The sequence below is a fragment of the Coregonus clupeaformis genome, chromosome 21, assembly GCF_020615455.1.
Source record: "Coregonus clupeaformis isolate EN_2021a chromosome 21, ASM2061545v1, whole genome shotgun sequence".
In the NCBI taxonomy this organism is placed as follows: Eukaryota; Metazoa; Chordata; class Actinopteri; order Salmoniformes; family Salmonidae; genus Coregonus; species Coregonus clupeaformis.
Window position 1 is genome coordinate 20,356,306 of NC_059212.1, and position 13,765 is coordinate 20,370,070.

Below are 13,765 nucleotides of genomic sequence, written 5' to 3' on the forward strand. Positions count from 1 at the left end.
CTGGTCAGGAAATGTATGGCTTCGTTCCCACAGCCAATGTGAAACCAAAAACATACATTGCCACAACTTCCAAGGAACCAAATGTGCTAGCTGGGGCATGTCATTAGCTTACTGTATTAGAGCTTCAAATTGATTGTTGGTACTCGACTGCCCTTTTTAGCATTTCATATTTTAAATTTCATATGAAAAACTATTGCCCTGTAGGCCTACAAGTGTAAATGCAATGTTAGTCGATACAATGGGAATTTATCGCGTTAGCATTGTCCACAAAAGTCCAAAGGTATGTATAGAATTGCGCTCCGTTAATGAGTTCATTAACTTCATGACTGAAACTCACACACAATATTCCTGGGAAAGTAATCTTTACAGTAGTACAAAAACTGTTGTAGGCTATAGTGTAACAACACACAGTTTACTGATTTGTACAGATATTTACTGAAACCTACATAAGTAACACACCAAAAACACAATTAGTGCAGACATAAACTCACAGAGAAGACAATAAAAGACGTGACAGGAACAGAATAATAATGGCCCCTTTGTTCCCTCAGTGTACGTGCTGTTTCTTCACGTCCTACCCTTTGCCATGGTGTCTTGGTCGAAATTGCGGATCCTGTTCTTGATGTGGTTTAATTTAGCTTTCAGATTGTCACATCGTTCCTTCTTCTCCAGGAAGGCAGGGTCCTGTGAAGTCACACAGAAACACACATCGTGTCGACTGCAGCTCCATCACTCCACCTCTTTCCCACATAGCCCCAGATTTTTTTGTAATGTAGATGTGGTAAATTAGAATTTCCAGAGGCCCCATTTCAAAGTGGTAGCAATATTATTTACATGAATGTGCAGCTTTATTGAAAAAATATAATATTACCTGGGTGTTTACACAACAGTAACAATTCTAATAAATCTCAGTTAAATGTTAAAATGATTGCTGAATGATTTTGGAATTGTTTCAGCATGAGCGAGGAAATGTGAGAGGAATGTTAGGGACCTCTGTCGATCACTTACAGTCTTTTTTTGCTCGTACTTCTTCAAAATCCGCTGGATTCTCTTCTGCTCCTACATGATGGACAGAACAAACACCCACAATTCAATTGGTTAAAAGGATGACAGATATTTATGTTTAAAAATAGTATCATGCAGATGACACATGCTATTTTTAGTGGAAGCCTTTGTGCAGTACATGGAATGTAATGTACCTCTTATTGATCAGTGACTGTGACAATGAGATTACAAAAATGCTCATTATATTGAGTTCAAGTGTAGTTACACTTCCAGATAGAGGAAAGTATTGTGGTGTATCTTATCATAGTGAGATATCGAAATCACCATCAAGGCTCAGGCCCAGATTTAAAGTGGTAGATGAAATCACTCACCTCATGACTATTGCCATCTTTGAGGAGTTTACCCATCATGGCATCCAGCTCTCTGAACTTCATGAGGGTGTCACTGATGTCTTTGTGAAGGTCTTTGTACTCCTGATACTGGTCGTTAAAGACAGCTTTGTATTTCTCCCTATCCTCCAAAGAGGAGATTTCTGGATACTTCCTTTAGGAATAAGACAAGACACAAGACTATGTTAGATAATGCTAATGTATTATTACCTACCATACCATTATTACACCTAGCCTAATACAATTAAACAAAATACGAGCACTCCATGTCATTTTAAAAGTCACTAATACCATTGATTCTGTCTCTTCATATGCACCTCAGCTTAACATCCTTGCTCAAAATCTGTATCAGGATATTAGGCATAGATCCTCTCACTCACATGACATAGTCTGCGATGACTCTGGACTTCTGGGCGTACCCTGTGGGGTTGGCTCTGTTACGGCTGCCTGGCTCCTCTTGCTGAAAGTCTGTGATGTGGAGAAGTTTGGTTGCCCTCACTGAGCTGTCCATCTCATCCTCAAACACAATCCTCTTGGTCTGGGGATTGGGAGATTTGATCTGGGGCACAGGGATGGGCCTCAGATGCTCCTGAAGCCAAAGTTGAAGCATAGGGTATCATGCAGCAACTCAAAGTATATAGGCTACCAGAGCATCCAATGACACATGTACACTTGTGCTGAAAGGGTGAAAGAAACCTGCCTCATTCGTAAGTGATCACTCTATAGTAGGGATGGGCAACTGGCAGCCCGCAGGAATTCAGTCGGGGTCTCAACTTACAGTTGAGAGTTAGAATAGTACAATACACAAGGTGCAATTTAGAAATGTTGTTGTGCATCAGCAGTTTTTTTCTTATGTAATGTCACTGACTGACAGTCGCTCAATTAGCCCATGTCAGCAAAAAAAATAGAAGATTGGTAAGTTAGTCTTGCCAGCAAACTAAACTTGTAGGAATCATGGTCGAATTACTGACCGGCGGACACCCATTGATTTTGCTATAGTCACTCTCACTCAGATATCATATTAAAAACTGCTAAATAAAATCTCCACCACAGGAGGTTGGTGGCACCTTAATTGGGGAGAACAGGCTCGTGGTAATGGCTGGAGCGGAATCAGTGGAATGGTATCAAATACATGGTTTCCATGTGTTTGATGCCATTCCATTTGCGCCGCTCCAGTCATTAATATGAGCCGTCCTCCCCTCAGCAGCCTCCTGTGATCTCCACCCTATGGCAAAATGTGTAGAATTGCAGGAAACTAGCTGTAAACAGCACATGTGGGTACTCAGACCCGCGAGCCACTTCGGCCCCCCTTTTTGTGTCCCCCACCTGCTCTACAGTAAAAAGTTGCCCATCCCTACTCTACAGTAACTGCAACTGTGTGAAGTTATGTATGCATTTAGCTGTATGACAATTGTTCAGCTTTATCTAAATTAATCATTTTAACGGTCTCCCTCCAGATATGCAAAACGTATGGTAGAGAATCATAATGTTCCTATATGTCTTCAGTTGGTAAACTAAGCTTATTTGGCTACATTAGCTCAGCTGAATGATGCAATCACTGTTTTTGCTCCTCGCCTTCCGCCTGTGCTTATCTGGCATGAAATACATTAACTCTGTTGTTTTTTACCTTTAGTTGGTTGCTGCTAGAACTGATAAAGCTGGACTCCATTTACAAACAGTAATAAACTTGGGCTGTAACAGCCAGCGGCAGTGCTATATGAAACAATGGTGTCCCCATACGTATCCACATGAGTAGTTTCACTGCTGCTGTTTTGAGACCCAATGTATTGTTGGCTCATTCCCAGTCATAATGGTACTTTCCATGACCTCTAAGTGCTGATTGATCCATGCTTACATACTATACATCAGTAGTAGTTTCACTGCCATTGTTTTGAGACCCTAGGCATTGTTGGCTCATTCCCAGTCATAATGGTACTTTCCATTACCTCTAAGAACTGTTTGATCTGACACCATTCCCACAACAACTTTCAGATGCCAATGGGCAATAGAAATACCATGAGTCAGGTTCCTGCAGTAATAAGTTTCATACCTCAGTCAGAGGAAAGGGCAACGTAGAGAGTGTCAGATTAGATTAATACACTAGACATTAGATTAATACACTAGATTTACCTCACTTGAATGGTGAGATGAGTGTCTGCTAAATGACAAAAAAAATGTATACAAAATAAATACACAAAAGATGATAGAGGATCAGTGAGCACTGGGATTTAAAAAAAAATCCAACCACCCACCTGGTTCTCAAAGAACTCCACCTCCCTGCGGGCGGCCTCGTGCCTCCACATCTTCAGACACACCAGGAAGCTGATGAGGTACATCAGCATGTTGATGAAGATGAAGGCCGTGCCAGCCATCTGGCCCCCGTCCACCCGACACAGGCTGGACATTATGGGGTTAATACCTATAGTCATGTAACACAACCCCCCACGGTTGAGATCATTCAGGTACACGATACCAGCAGCCATGTAGAGGAGGAACAGGGCAACGTTGATGATGCCTTCAGTGAGAGGCCACCAGGGTGAGTCCAGGAGGATGGTGCGGTAGTACATAGTCATCCCTATTACCAGTAGGAGGATGGTTACAATCCACGCCACCCCAACCACTGCTAGCACGAATGGAGTCATAGGTCCATTATAGGAGTACCCCGATGTGCCATATCCATTGTTATACGCACCATTGTACAGTCCATAGGTGTTCGACCACTCACTGTCCTTATGGATGGAGGCACAGACACAGGCGAGGACCATACCCCCAAAGAGAAGCTCAAACCCAGCCAGGAGTCTCAATAACCCAGGCCAGGATTTCATATAGGAGTATTTCAGCTTGTAGACCTCCACCTTCTCAGCATAGTACTCAGCTGGATGGATACTGGTCAGCTCTGATTCCTCTGGAAGATAATGGAGTAGGTCATTGTCTATAGGAATGTCCCTCAACAATGGCCTATGAGAACTCTTGCTGGAGGTCCCCAGTGAGTCCTGAGTGTCCCAGTACCTCCTCTCCAGTATGGGACTGACAGGTGGACTCACCCTGGTCCCATTGGGCACAATCTTGACCCCTGTGGAGCCCAGGTCAGAGTCAGCATCACCCTTGCTCCATTTCTGGAGAATACTGCCCCATGATTGGGGGAGGAGAGTTCTCAACCTGTCCTTAAGGGTCCCCTCGTCCCCACCATCTCCCACTCCTTGTACGTATGGGGGAGTGCTGGATGAGTGGGCAGTGGAGTTTGCGTCATCTGAAAGGTCGTCCTCTAAGGCCCTCTGAGGTGTTAGCTCTAGCGGGACATTGTTCAAGGAGTTTTTCTTCAAAGAGGAGTTCCCATCCACACTCTCCGGGTCTCCTCTCTTGAATATCTTATTCCAGTTTTTCATACTATGGGCTGATATACAGTAAGGGGGCTCTGGGTTTAGCTAATCATTGAGGATGGAAGAAATATTAATTTTCTTGTTGTAGAGGAACTGTGTGAATCATAGAGGAGCAAAAACACAACAGGGTTAGGCCTATTTTAATAAGGATTTAGCATTTTTGAATACGTGTGCTGTGTATTTTTTTGCTTTTAATAATGGTTGATATTGACAAACATTTCGACCAATTAATCCTACATGACATTTTCTACTCACTCCCCTTTATGATGTAGCACAGATACTCATACAGTGGGGAAAAAAAGTATTTAGTCAGCCACCAATTGTGCAAGTTCTCCCACTTAAAAAGATGAGAGAGGCCTGTAATTTTCATCATAGGTACACGTCAACTATGACAGACAAAATGAGAAAAAAAAATCCAGAAAATCACATTGTAGGATTTTTAATGCATTTATTGGCATATGATGGTGGAAAATAAGTATTTGGTCAATAACAAAAGTTTCTCAATACTTTGTTATATACCCTTTGTTGGCAATGACACAGGTCAAACGTTTTCTGTAAGTCTTCACAAGGTTTTCACACACTGTTGCTGGTATTTTGGCCCATTCCTCCATGCAGATCTCCTCTAGAGCAGTGATGTTTTGGGGCTGTCGCTGGGCAACACGGATTTTCAACTCCCTCCAAAGATTTTCTATGGGGTTGAGATCTGGAGACTGGCTAGGCCACTCCAGGACCTTGAAATGCTTCTTACGAAGCCACTCCTTCGTTGCCCGGGCGGTGTGTTTGGGATCATTGTCATGCTGAAAGACCCAGCCATGTTTCATCTTCAATGCCCTTGCTGATGGAAGGAGGTTTTCACTCAAAATCTCACGATACATGGCCCCATTCATTCTTTCCTTTACACGGATCAGTCGTCCTGGTCCCTTTGCAGAAAAACAGCCCCAAAGCATGATGTTTCCACCCCCCATGCTTCACAGTAGGTATGGTGTTCTTTGGATGCAACTCAGCATTCTTTGTCCTCTAAACACGACGAGTTGAGTTTTTACCAAAAAAGTTATATTTTGGTTTCATCTGACCATATGACATTCTCCCAATCCTCTTCTGGATCATCCAAATGCACTCTAGCAAACTTCAGACGGGCCTGGACATGTACTGGCTTAAGCAGGGGGACACAGCAGGATTTGAGTCCCTGGCGGCGTAGTGTGTTACTGATGGTAGGCTTTGTTACTTTGGTCCCAGCTCTCTGCAGGTCATTCACTAGGTCCCCCCGTGTGGTTCTGGGATTTTTGCTCACCGTTCTTGTGATCATTTTGACCCCACGGGGTGAGATCTTGCGCGGAGCCCCAGATCGAGGGAGATTATCAGTGGTGTTGTATGTCTTCCATTTCCTAATAATTGCTCCCACAGTTGATTTATTCAAACCAAGCTGCTTACCTATTGCAGATTCAGTCTTCCCAGCCTGGTGCAGGTCTACAATTTTGTTTCTGGTGTCCTTTGACAGCTCTTTGGTCTTGGCCATAGTGGAGTTTGGAGTGTGACTGTTTGAGGTTGTGGACAGGTGTATTTTATACTGATAACAAGTTCAAACAGGTGCCATTAATACAGGAAACGAGGGGAGGAGAGAGGAGCCTCTTAAAGAAGAAGTTACAGGTCCGTGAGAGCCAGAAATCTTGCTTGTTTGTAGGTGACCAAATACTTATTTTCCACCATAATTTGCAAATAAATTCATTAAAAATCCTACAATGTGATTTTCTGGATTTTTTTTTCTCAATTTGTCTGTCATAGTTGACGTGTACCTATGATGAAAATTACAGGCATCTCTCATCTTTTTAAGTGGGAGAACTTGCACAATTGGTGGCTGACTAAATACTTTTTTTCCCCACTGTATATGTCAGCTGTAAATAGTGCTCCATACGAATGTTTGATCTTAAGAAAGAAAATGAAAGAAAATGGTGGAATGTTTGTGAAACACTTTTGTTTTTTTAGAGCGCTAGGAAAGCAGCATACAATAGCCACTCACAGGAGTTTGAGGAAAACTCATTTATCACATTGTGCAGTCAAAGTCACTCACAAAATTGCTTTCTGGTCCAAACCCTGCATCTTTACAGTCAGCTACTCAACACACAACACAAAAGAGACTTAAAACTGACCTTTGGCTCCTTCACAATAAACGTACACTTAACGTCTACACAAATGATCAACTTATATCTGTCATCATAAAACCTTCAAATAAAGTCTTAAATAAATCCCTTGATGATTTTCTTTATGGTAAAAATCGGATATATATAATGTAATGTGGAAGTTAAAAACATCCTTTAAAATGTAGGCAGCTTACCTTGTTGTTGCTAAGGGCAAACTCCACACTGGCCAGTTGTGAGTTTAGCAGACGTTTGAGTGCTGTGAGGCAGAAACCATTCTCAAAATGGATGCCTCTACAGCAGGCCCAGCCAGACCCTCTCAGGTGACTCAGCTGTGTTATCGCAGGCGATCGAACTGAGAGGGAAGCAGAGCTTAAACATTAAACCTGAACAGCCCTCTGTTGATGCTGCTGATTGGCTGGCACCGCTAGGCTAATCTCTGTGGGAGAGCGGGTATAAATATTTACATTCAAAAGCTAGAGACAACTCTGAGAGAACACTTCCCAAACTTCTCAGATGCTCACTGTATTTTACTTCAACAGGTGTTTTGAATATGATTTGGAAGAGATCAGACTTCACATTTCCCTATGAAATAATTACGTTTATTCTGAAAAAGATTATCTCTGGTAATACAAAATAAATTCGACAAATTAATCAAGGGCATCCCCCCAGTTTGATATCAATCCTACTGTATTAATCACATTACAACCACTTTCTAAGATCTGCAAAATAGCTTATCCCATGATCATAAATAGAGCCAAGTCTGGCACTAGAGGGCACCATACTCCAGTTCTGAGAGCACAACCCCCAGCAGCCATGTTCCTGCCTCTCCTGCCTCTGTTTCCTCAGTCATATACTGTATAAAAAGGCTTTGGACCTGATTTATCACTGTCTGATTTGGACATGGCAGGACTACAGGTCTGTCTTTACTCACTTTCAGCTTTGTCAGGTTCAGTGCCGGGCCTGAATCCCTCTGTGCCTCGATCCAAACCGGCAGCTAGTAACACCTCACCTGTAGTGAGGTGTTTCCCTCCAGGGTTGGAATGATTTAGGAGCTGCTGACGCTGAGCTAACTAGATCTTGCTTCCACAGGAATTTGGGCCTAATGCTTGCCTCTGTGTGTATGTTCTTCAGAATCTGCCATGACTGTAGCATTAGTCAAAACAATGGCCAGCTCTACCTGTATTAAGCCATCCATCAATCAATCTGATTCAATCCTCACTCACAGAGGTTGATGTTACATTCCACAGCGTTTCCGTATGAAATAAGATTTAAAAACCTAATGATATCAAGAAATAATCATTGTCTTCTCTCAACAATGCACTTAGAGCAATTCAATTATGTTGCACTCACTGACATTCCAACTGACACTATCATGAGTGTGGATATGAGAGTGCATTGCGCAATGACATTGTTTTATCATCCAGCTAGCTTTTCCTCCATGGTCAACAATATTGTACAGTATTAAGAACGTACCCTAAGCTAACTATACAGCTAGCTTGAAATGTCGCGGATGGAGCCATCCAATACCTTTTGGGTGGCTCAAACCATTGGAATGTTGTCAAGGAAGGCGGTCGCGTGTGTTAGCAAAGCAGAGGTCCCGAGTTCGAGCCAGGTATGAGCCGACTATTGCGGGTAAGTGGTACTCGCTAAGCAAGCAACGTGACGTTCGTAACATGTGCACATTTATATGGGGAGAAACCTCAAGGCAAGGACATCTGAAGTGAATAGCCCCAACCCCCCTCACATTCAACTTCCTACCCCCTGAGTGAGCACTGTATCCCCCCACGGTCTTACCGGCCTCAAGCCACCTCATCTAATCGTGTCCTCTGCTATCCTCTGTGCTGACACCACAGGGGCATGTTCAGTTGGGAACACACAGAAATGGAATGCATAGAATAGATATGAATCTCTTTTCCAGATGGCAGAGGATCTTGTCTGTTCTGTACATTAAGCTTCTAGTCAGCTGCTGTTGTTGTGTTGATGTTGTGTTTTTGTGCAAGGTGAAGGTCACTTATTCAGTTGAGAACAATGTTGATAGCATTGCAGATAGAAATGTAACATAGATAGAGAATGAACAGATGGGAACTCTATTCCACATGACAGAGAATCAGATCTGTTCTTTACATTAAGTTTCTCTGTAACTGATATTATGTTGTTGCTCTAAGTGTCTTTCCCTGTTTATTAAATGGCATTGGTATCTCTGACTTTGATCACTGAGTAGAGGTTGATGTAATGGATGACAAAACACCAATCCAGACGGCTGCCGAGTGATGCAAATGTTCGCTATTACTGTAGATGGACACGTTCTAAATTGAAAAATGGTGAGATATGATCATAGATCTGAATCTCTGGCCTTGGTTGGAGTGATTGTGCCAGATGGAGGACATGTCCAACACAATGCACACACTGCTTCATGGCTCCGATCCTGATGCATGGCTCAGGGCACCGGAATGGGCCTCTCTCTCTTCACAGCTAAATGAAGCAGAGGAGCCACGCCAGCCTGCCACAGACAAGCTCATTTGTAATGTTTCATCCTGTTTCCCTCAGACCTCCGAGTGAGCAGGATGATGGATACAGAAATGGGAGACGCTCGCTCAAAGAAACATCTCCACAGGAAACCCCTATCCTCCTCCTCCTCCTCCTCCTCCTCCTCCTCCTCCTCACCACTGTCCATCGAAAAAAAGACAGAAAATATAGATACATTCCTATCCTCTTTGATATCCCCAAGTGTATGCCCAACCACATTGGCTGAAAGTGATTGGAGGAGTATTAGCATATTGCACCTGGTAGTAGCCTCCGGGGCAGACAGGGAGAGGCAGTGGGCACATAATTCAATAAATGACTTCCTATGCCAATGACTTCCTATGCATCCCAAAGGGACCTTTTTACACTTCAAGTCCTCTGTGAGGGTTGCATAATACCGAGGGGTGAGTGGCCACACTTATTGGAAAAGAGGTATGTCTTGACCTCTCCCATGATTGGCCACTCTGTATAATTAGCGTCAGAGGATAGTTTTATACATGTAGACATAAATAGCCTTGTTAAGCCGGGCCTGTACATTAATGGGTGTGGCCCCGAATCCTGTCCATTTGTGACGACAGCTCATAGTTCACCTTAGAATGGGGCCTAAGCAGCCAGATGTCCCCTGGAAGACTGTGTTTATGTTTCAATACAGACTCCGGTAATGTTTTAGGACGTTCCACTCCACAGGGTTTATTTACAGGAATAGCACACGTTTTCTGTGGCTGACACAGCACCATTCTGGCTCTCTGTCGGCACTTGACACAGCATGTTCCAGTTTCTCTGCTCCTGGGGGCTCCACTCAAAAACAAATGTGCTCGTGAGAGGTTGGGGAAACTGTCAAATATGGATTTACAGAGTATTCAGAACTGATGCAAAAAACACATTCAGTTATAATTACCACATGAAATGTGTTATGATGATACCTTGTTCTATCAAAAGGGAATCTGAGGTGCAGTATGTACTGTAGGTGTGGTTGCAGAGGTAGTGAGGGTGATCAGTACCACACACTTGTTTAACTTAGAAGTATTTACAGTACTATTTAACACTTTGTCAAATATTTTTCTTTCAAAATATTATTTATCCCACTGTTGACAAAAATTGGAGAGCGAAATCATAGCTGAAGATAGTCCTTAATGACCAGATGTTCTCCTCTTTGTGGTACAACTGTCACCTGCAAATGAAATAACAATATACTGTATACAGAGAACATACCATCACCGATTGCCATCCATTAAAGCTGGTTTATTCCGCTACTACAAATGCATTATGTGGCGGTGTACACACAATAATGGTATACGTTACTTGATGAGTTTTCATCCTGTTTAACCCAGTTTAAACACAGTCAGATGCCAGCTTTGAGAAGTAGCCTGTTCTCTTTGATAGACGTGAAAATTTGTTATTACATTCAGATTAGCCTAACCAGATATTATCCGCATATGAATATGAATTTCCCTCTCTCTCTTTGTAAATTTGTGGCATTTTTAGCGAGGATTCTATTTTCAGAAAACAAGGCCTCTGCTTTGCTGTAACAGCTATTGTATTGATGTTTGGGCAGTTAACGTGTAGAAAAAGCCAGGGGCATGTCATAAGGAAATATAATGTCTAGAACTGAGTTCTCTAGTATAATGTGAAATACAGAGAGCAATACCCTCTGTATACATTACTTTACTATTTATATTTCTGTAATGTTCTGAACATTGCGCCCTGCTGCATCTGCCCCTACGTTATTACATTAGTCCCATTTGCTCTGTGACATCCACAATGAGGTCATATTCACGGGACACCCACTCTTGCTGCTTTCAAACCCCATGGGGCAAAACGGACATCTGTCAGTAAATTCGTTATGGCTCCAATCTTTCTCTCTCCCTCTCTTTTTGCTTCCTCTCTGCAAGCTGAAGTACCTCTACTCTCTGGAGAGGACATTCAAGCACCTGTGATGTCTGTTTACTGGTGCTAAACTAAGTATCACGTACTAAATGCAATCTGGAGATGGACGTGGGGGTTCCCCCATCTATTGACTGAATTTTCATACCAGTAAAATGGTTGTTGAAGAAAAAATATAATGAAAAATATAATTGAGTATGGAGCTTTTATTTTTGGTGATGACAGATGGAGTTAAATCTCAAACATATAAGGAGGGTAACCCTGGTATGCTTGGAACAGGTGAGAGCACAATCGAGTAGCCCTCCAATCATCTTGAAGGTGCAACACTGATTTAAAGAGAGAGTGTACGTAATGGAGTGATATCCCTCAGTTGGAGTGGATGGTTAGAGTGTAGGGGGGCAGTGAAGAGTCATGCTTGATTAACTCAATAAAAAAAGAAAAAAAAGATTCATGCTTGATTAAGTCCAATTCACATCAACCTGAACATGTTTTTAAACCAAGAGCTCTCTTTCTGAACAGCCTGACCGCTAGTGGATGCTTACAGGTACAAACTTGGTTGACTCGTCGGAGGAAGACAGACTACAACGTCTAACCGACTTTCTGACATGGTTTGTTCTCCTTACTAAAGCCATATCGTAATACAGTGTTTTCTTGAGTGATAAAGTAAAAACAATTATTTTATGGGAGATCCATTACCTTTTTGAAGAAGGTCAAGGTAATGAGTATCTTGTACACCTTGTGGTACTGTGAACCAATTTACTGTCTATAACCATCTAAGTATTTATTTAGTACTTTTTTATATACAGTACCAGTCAAAAGTTTGGACACACCTACTCATTCCAGGGTTTTTCTTTATTTTTACTATTTTCTACATCATAGAATAATAGTGAAGAAATCAAAATTATGAAATAACACATATGGAATCACATAGTAACCAAAAATATATTTTAGATTTTAGATTCTTCAAAGTAGCCACCCTTTGCCTTGATGACAGCTTTGCAAACTCTTGGCATTCTCTCAACCAGCTTATACTGGAATGCTTTTCCAACAGTCTTGAAGGAGTTCCCACATATGCTGAGCACTTGTTGGCTGCTTTTCCTTCACTCTGCGGTCCAACTCATCTCAAACCATCTCAACTGGGTTGAGGTCGGGGGATTGTGGAGGGCAGGTCATCTGATGCAGCACTCCATCACTCTCCTTCTTGGTCAAATAGCCCTTACACAGTCTGGAGGTATGTTGGGTCATTGTCCTGTTGAAAAACAAATGACAGTCCCACTAAGCGCAAACCAGATGGGATGGTGTATTGCTGCAGGATTCTGTGGTAGCCATGCTGGTTAAGTGTGCCTTGAATTCTAAATAAATCAAAGACAATGTCACCAGCAAAGCACCCCCACACCATCACACCTCCTCCTCCATGCTTCATGCTTCACACATGCGGAGATCTTCCATTCACCTACTCTACATCTCACAAAGACACAGTGTTTGGAACCAAAAATCTCAAATTTGAACTCATCAGACCAAAGGACAGATTTCCACCGGTCTAATGTCCATTGCTCGTGTTTCTTGGCCCAAGCAAGTCTCTTCTTATTATTGATATCCTTTAGTAGTGGTTTCTTGGCAGCAATTCGACCATGAAGGCCTGATTCACGCAGTCTCCTCTGAAAAGTTGACGTTGAGATGTGTCTGTTACTTGAACTCTGTGAGCCTCAGAAATTGCAGCTCAAATAAATGCTTCACAGAGTTCAAGTAACAGACACAACTCAACATCCTCTGTGGTCCTCTGTAGCTCAATTCGTAGAGCATGGCGCTTGTAACGCCAGGGTAGTGGGTTCGATCCCCGGGACCACCCATATGTAAAAATGTATGCACACATGACTGTAAAAGCGTCTGCTAAATAGCATATTATTATTATCAACTGTTCAGAGGAGACTGTGTGAATCAGGCCTTCATGGTCGAATTGCTGCAAAGAAACCACTACTAAAGGACACCAATAATAAGAAGAGACTTGCTTGGGCCAAGAAACATGAGCAATGGACATTAGGGTGCCTACTTTGAAGAATCTCAAATATAAAATATATTTTGATTTGTTTAACACTTTTTTGTTTACTACATGATTCCATATGTGTTATTCATAGTTGTGATGTCTTCACTATTATTCTACAATGTAGAAAATAGTAAAAATAAAGAGAAACCCTGGAATGAGTAGGTGTGTCCAAACCTTTGACTGGTACTGTATATATGGATAATTTAGCTATTGTATTTGGAATTTTAAGTATATACAGTACCAATCAAATGTTTGGACACACCTACGGATTGACTGACCTTCATGTCTTAAAGTAATGATGGACTGTCGTTTCTCTTTGCTTATTTGAGCTGTTCTTGCCATAATATGGACTTGGTCTTTTACCAAATAGGGCTATCTTGTGTATACCACCCCTACCTTGTC

The 13,765-nt window shown here is 42.2% G+C and overlaps 1 protein-coding gene across 1 annotated transcript; it reads right to left on the minus strand.

The window, feature by feature from the left end:
• Positions 1–396: 396 nt before the first annotated feature.
• LOC121535046 (MARVEL domain-containing protein 2) lies at positions 397–7,233 on the minus strand. Its single transcript, XM_041841730.2, has 6 exons — positions 7,107–7,233; positions 3,647–4,867; positions 1,775–1,983; positions 1,377–1,548; positions 1,009–1,059; positions 397–684 (listed from the first exon to the last, which is right to left on the minus strand). Exons 2-6 carry the CDS (start codon positions 4,778–4,780, stop codon positions 568–570), a joined length of 1,683 nt encoding a protein of 560 aa, XP_041697664.1. The 5' UTR covers positions 4,781–4,867; positions 7,107–7,233; the 3' UTR covers positions 397–567.
• Positions 7,234–13,765: the final 6,532 nt, after the last annotated feature.

Bases quoted from the DNA above. Each gene is read 5' to 3' on its own strand.
- LOC121535046 (XM_041841730.2), bottom strand. From the start codon at position 4,780: ATGAAAAACTGGAATAAGATATTCAAGAGAGGAGACCCGGAGAGTGTG. The intron at 1,549-1,774 runs GTGAGTGAGAGG...TTATTCCTAAAG, and splicing joins GTCATCGCAGACTATGTCAT to GAAGTATCCAGAAATCTCCT. The intron at 685-1,008 runs GTAAGTGATCGA...GTGACTTCACAG, and splicing joins AGTACGAGCAAAAAAAGACT to GACCCTGCCTTCCTGGAGAA.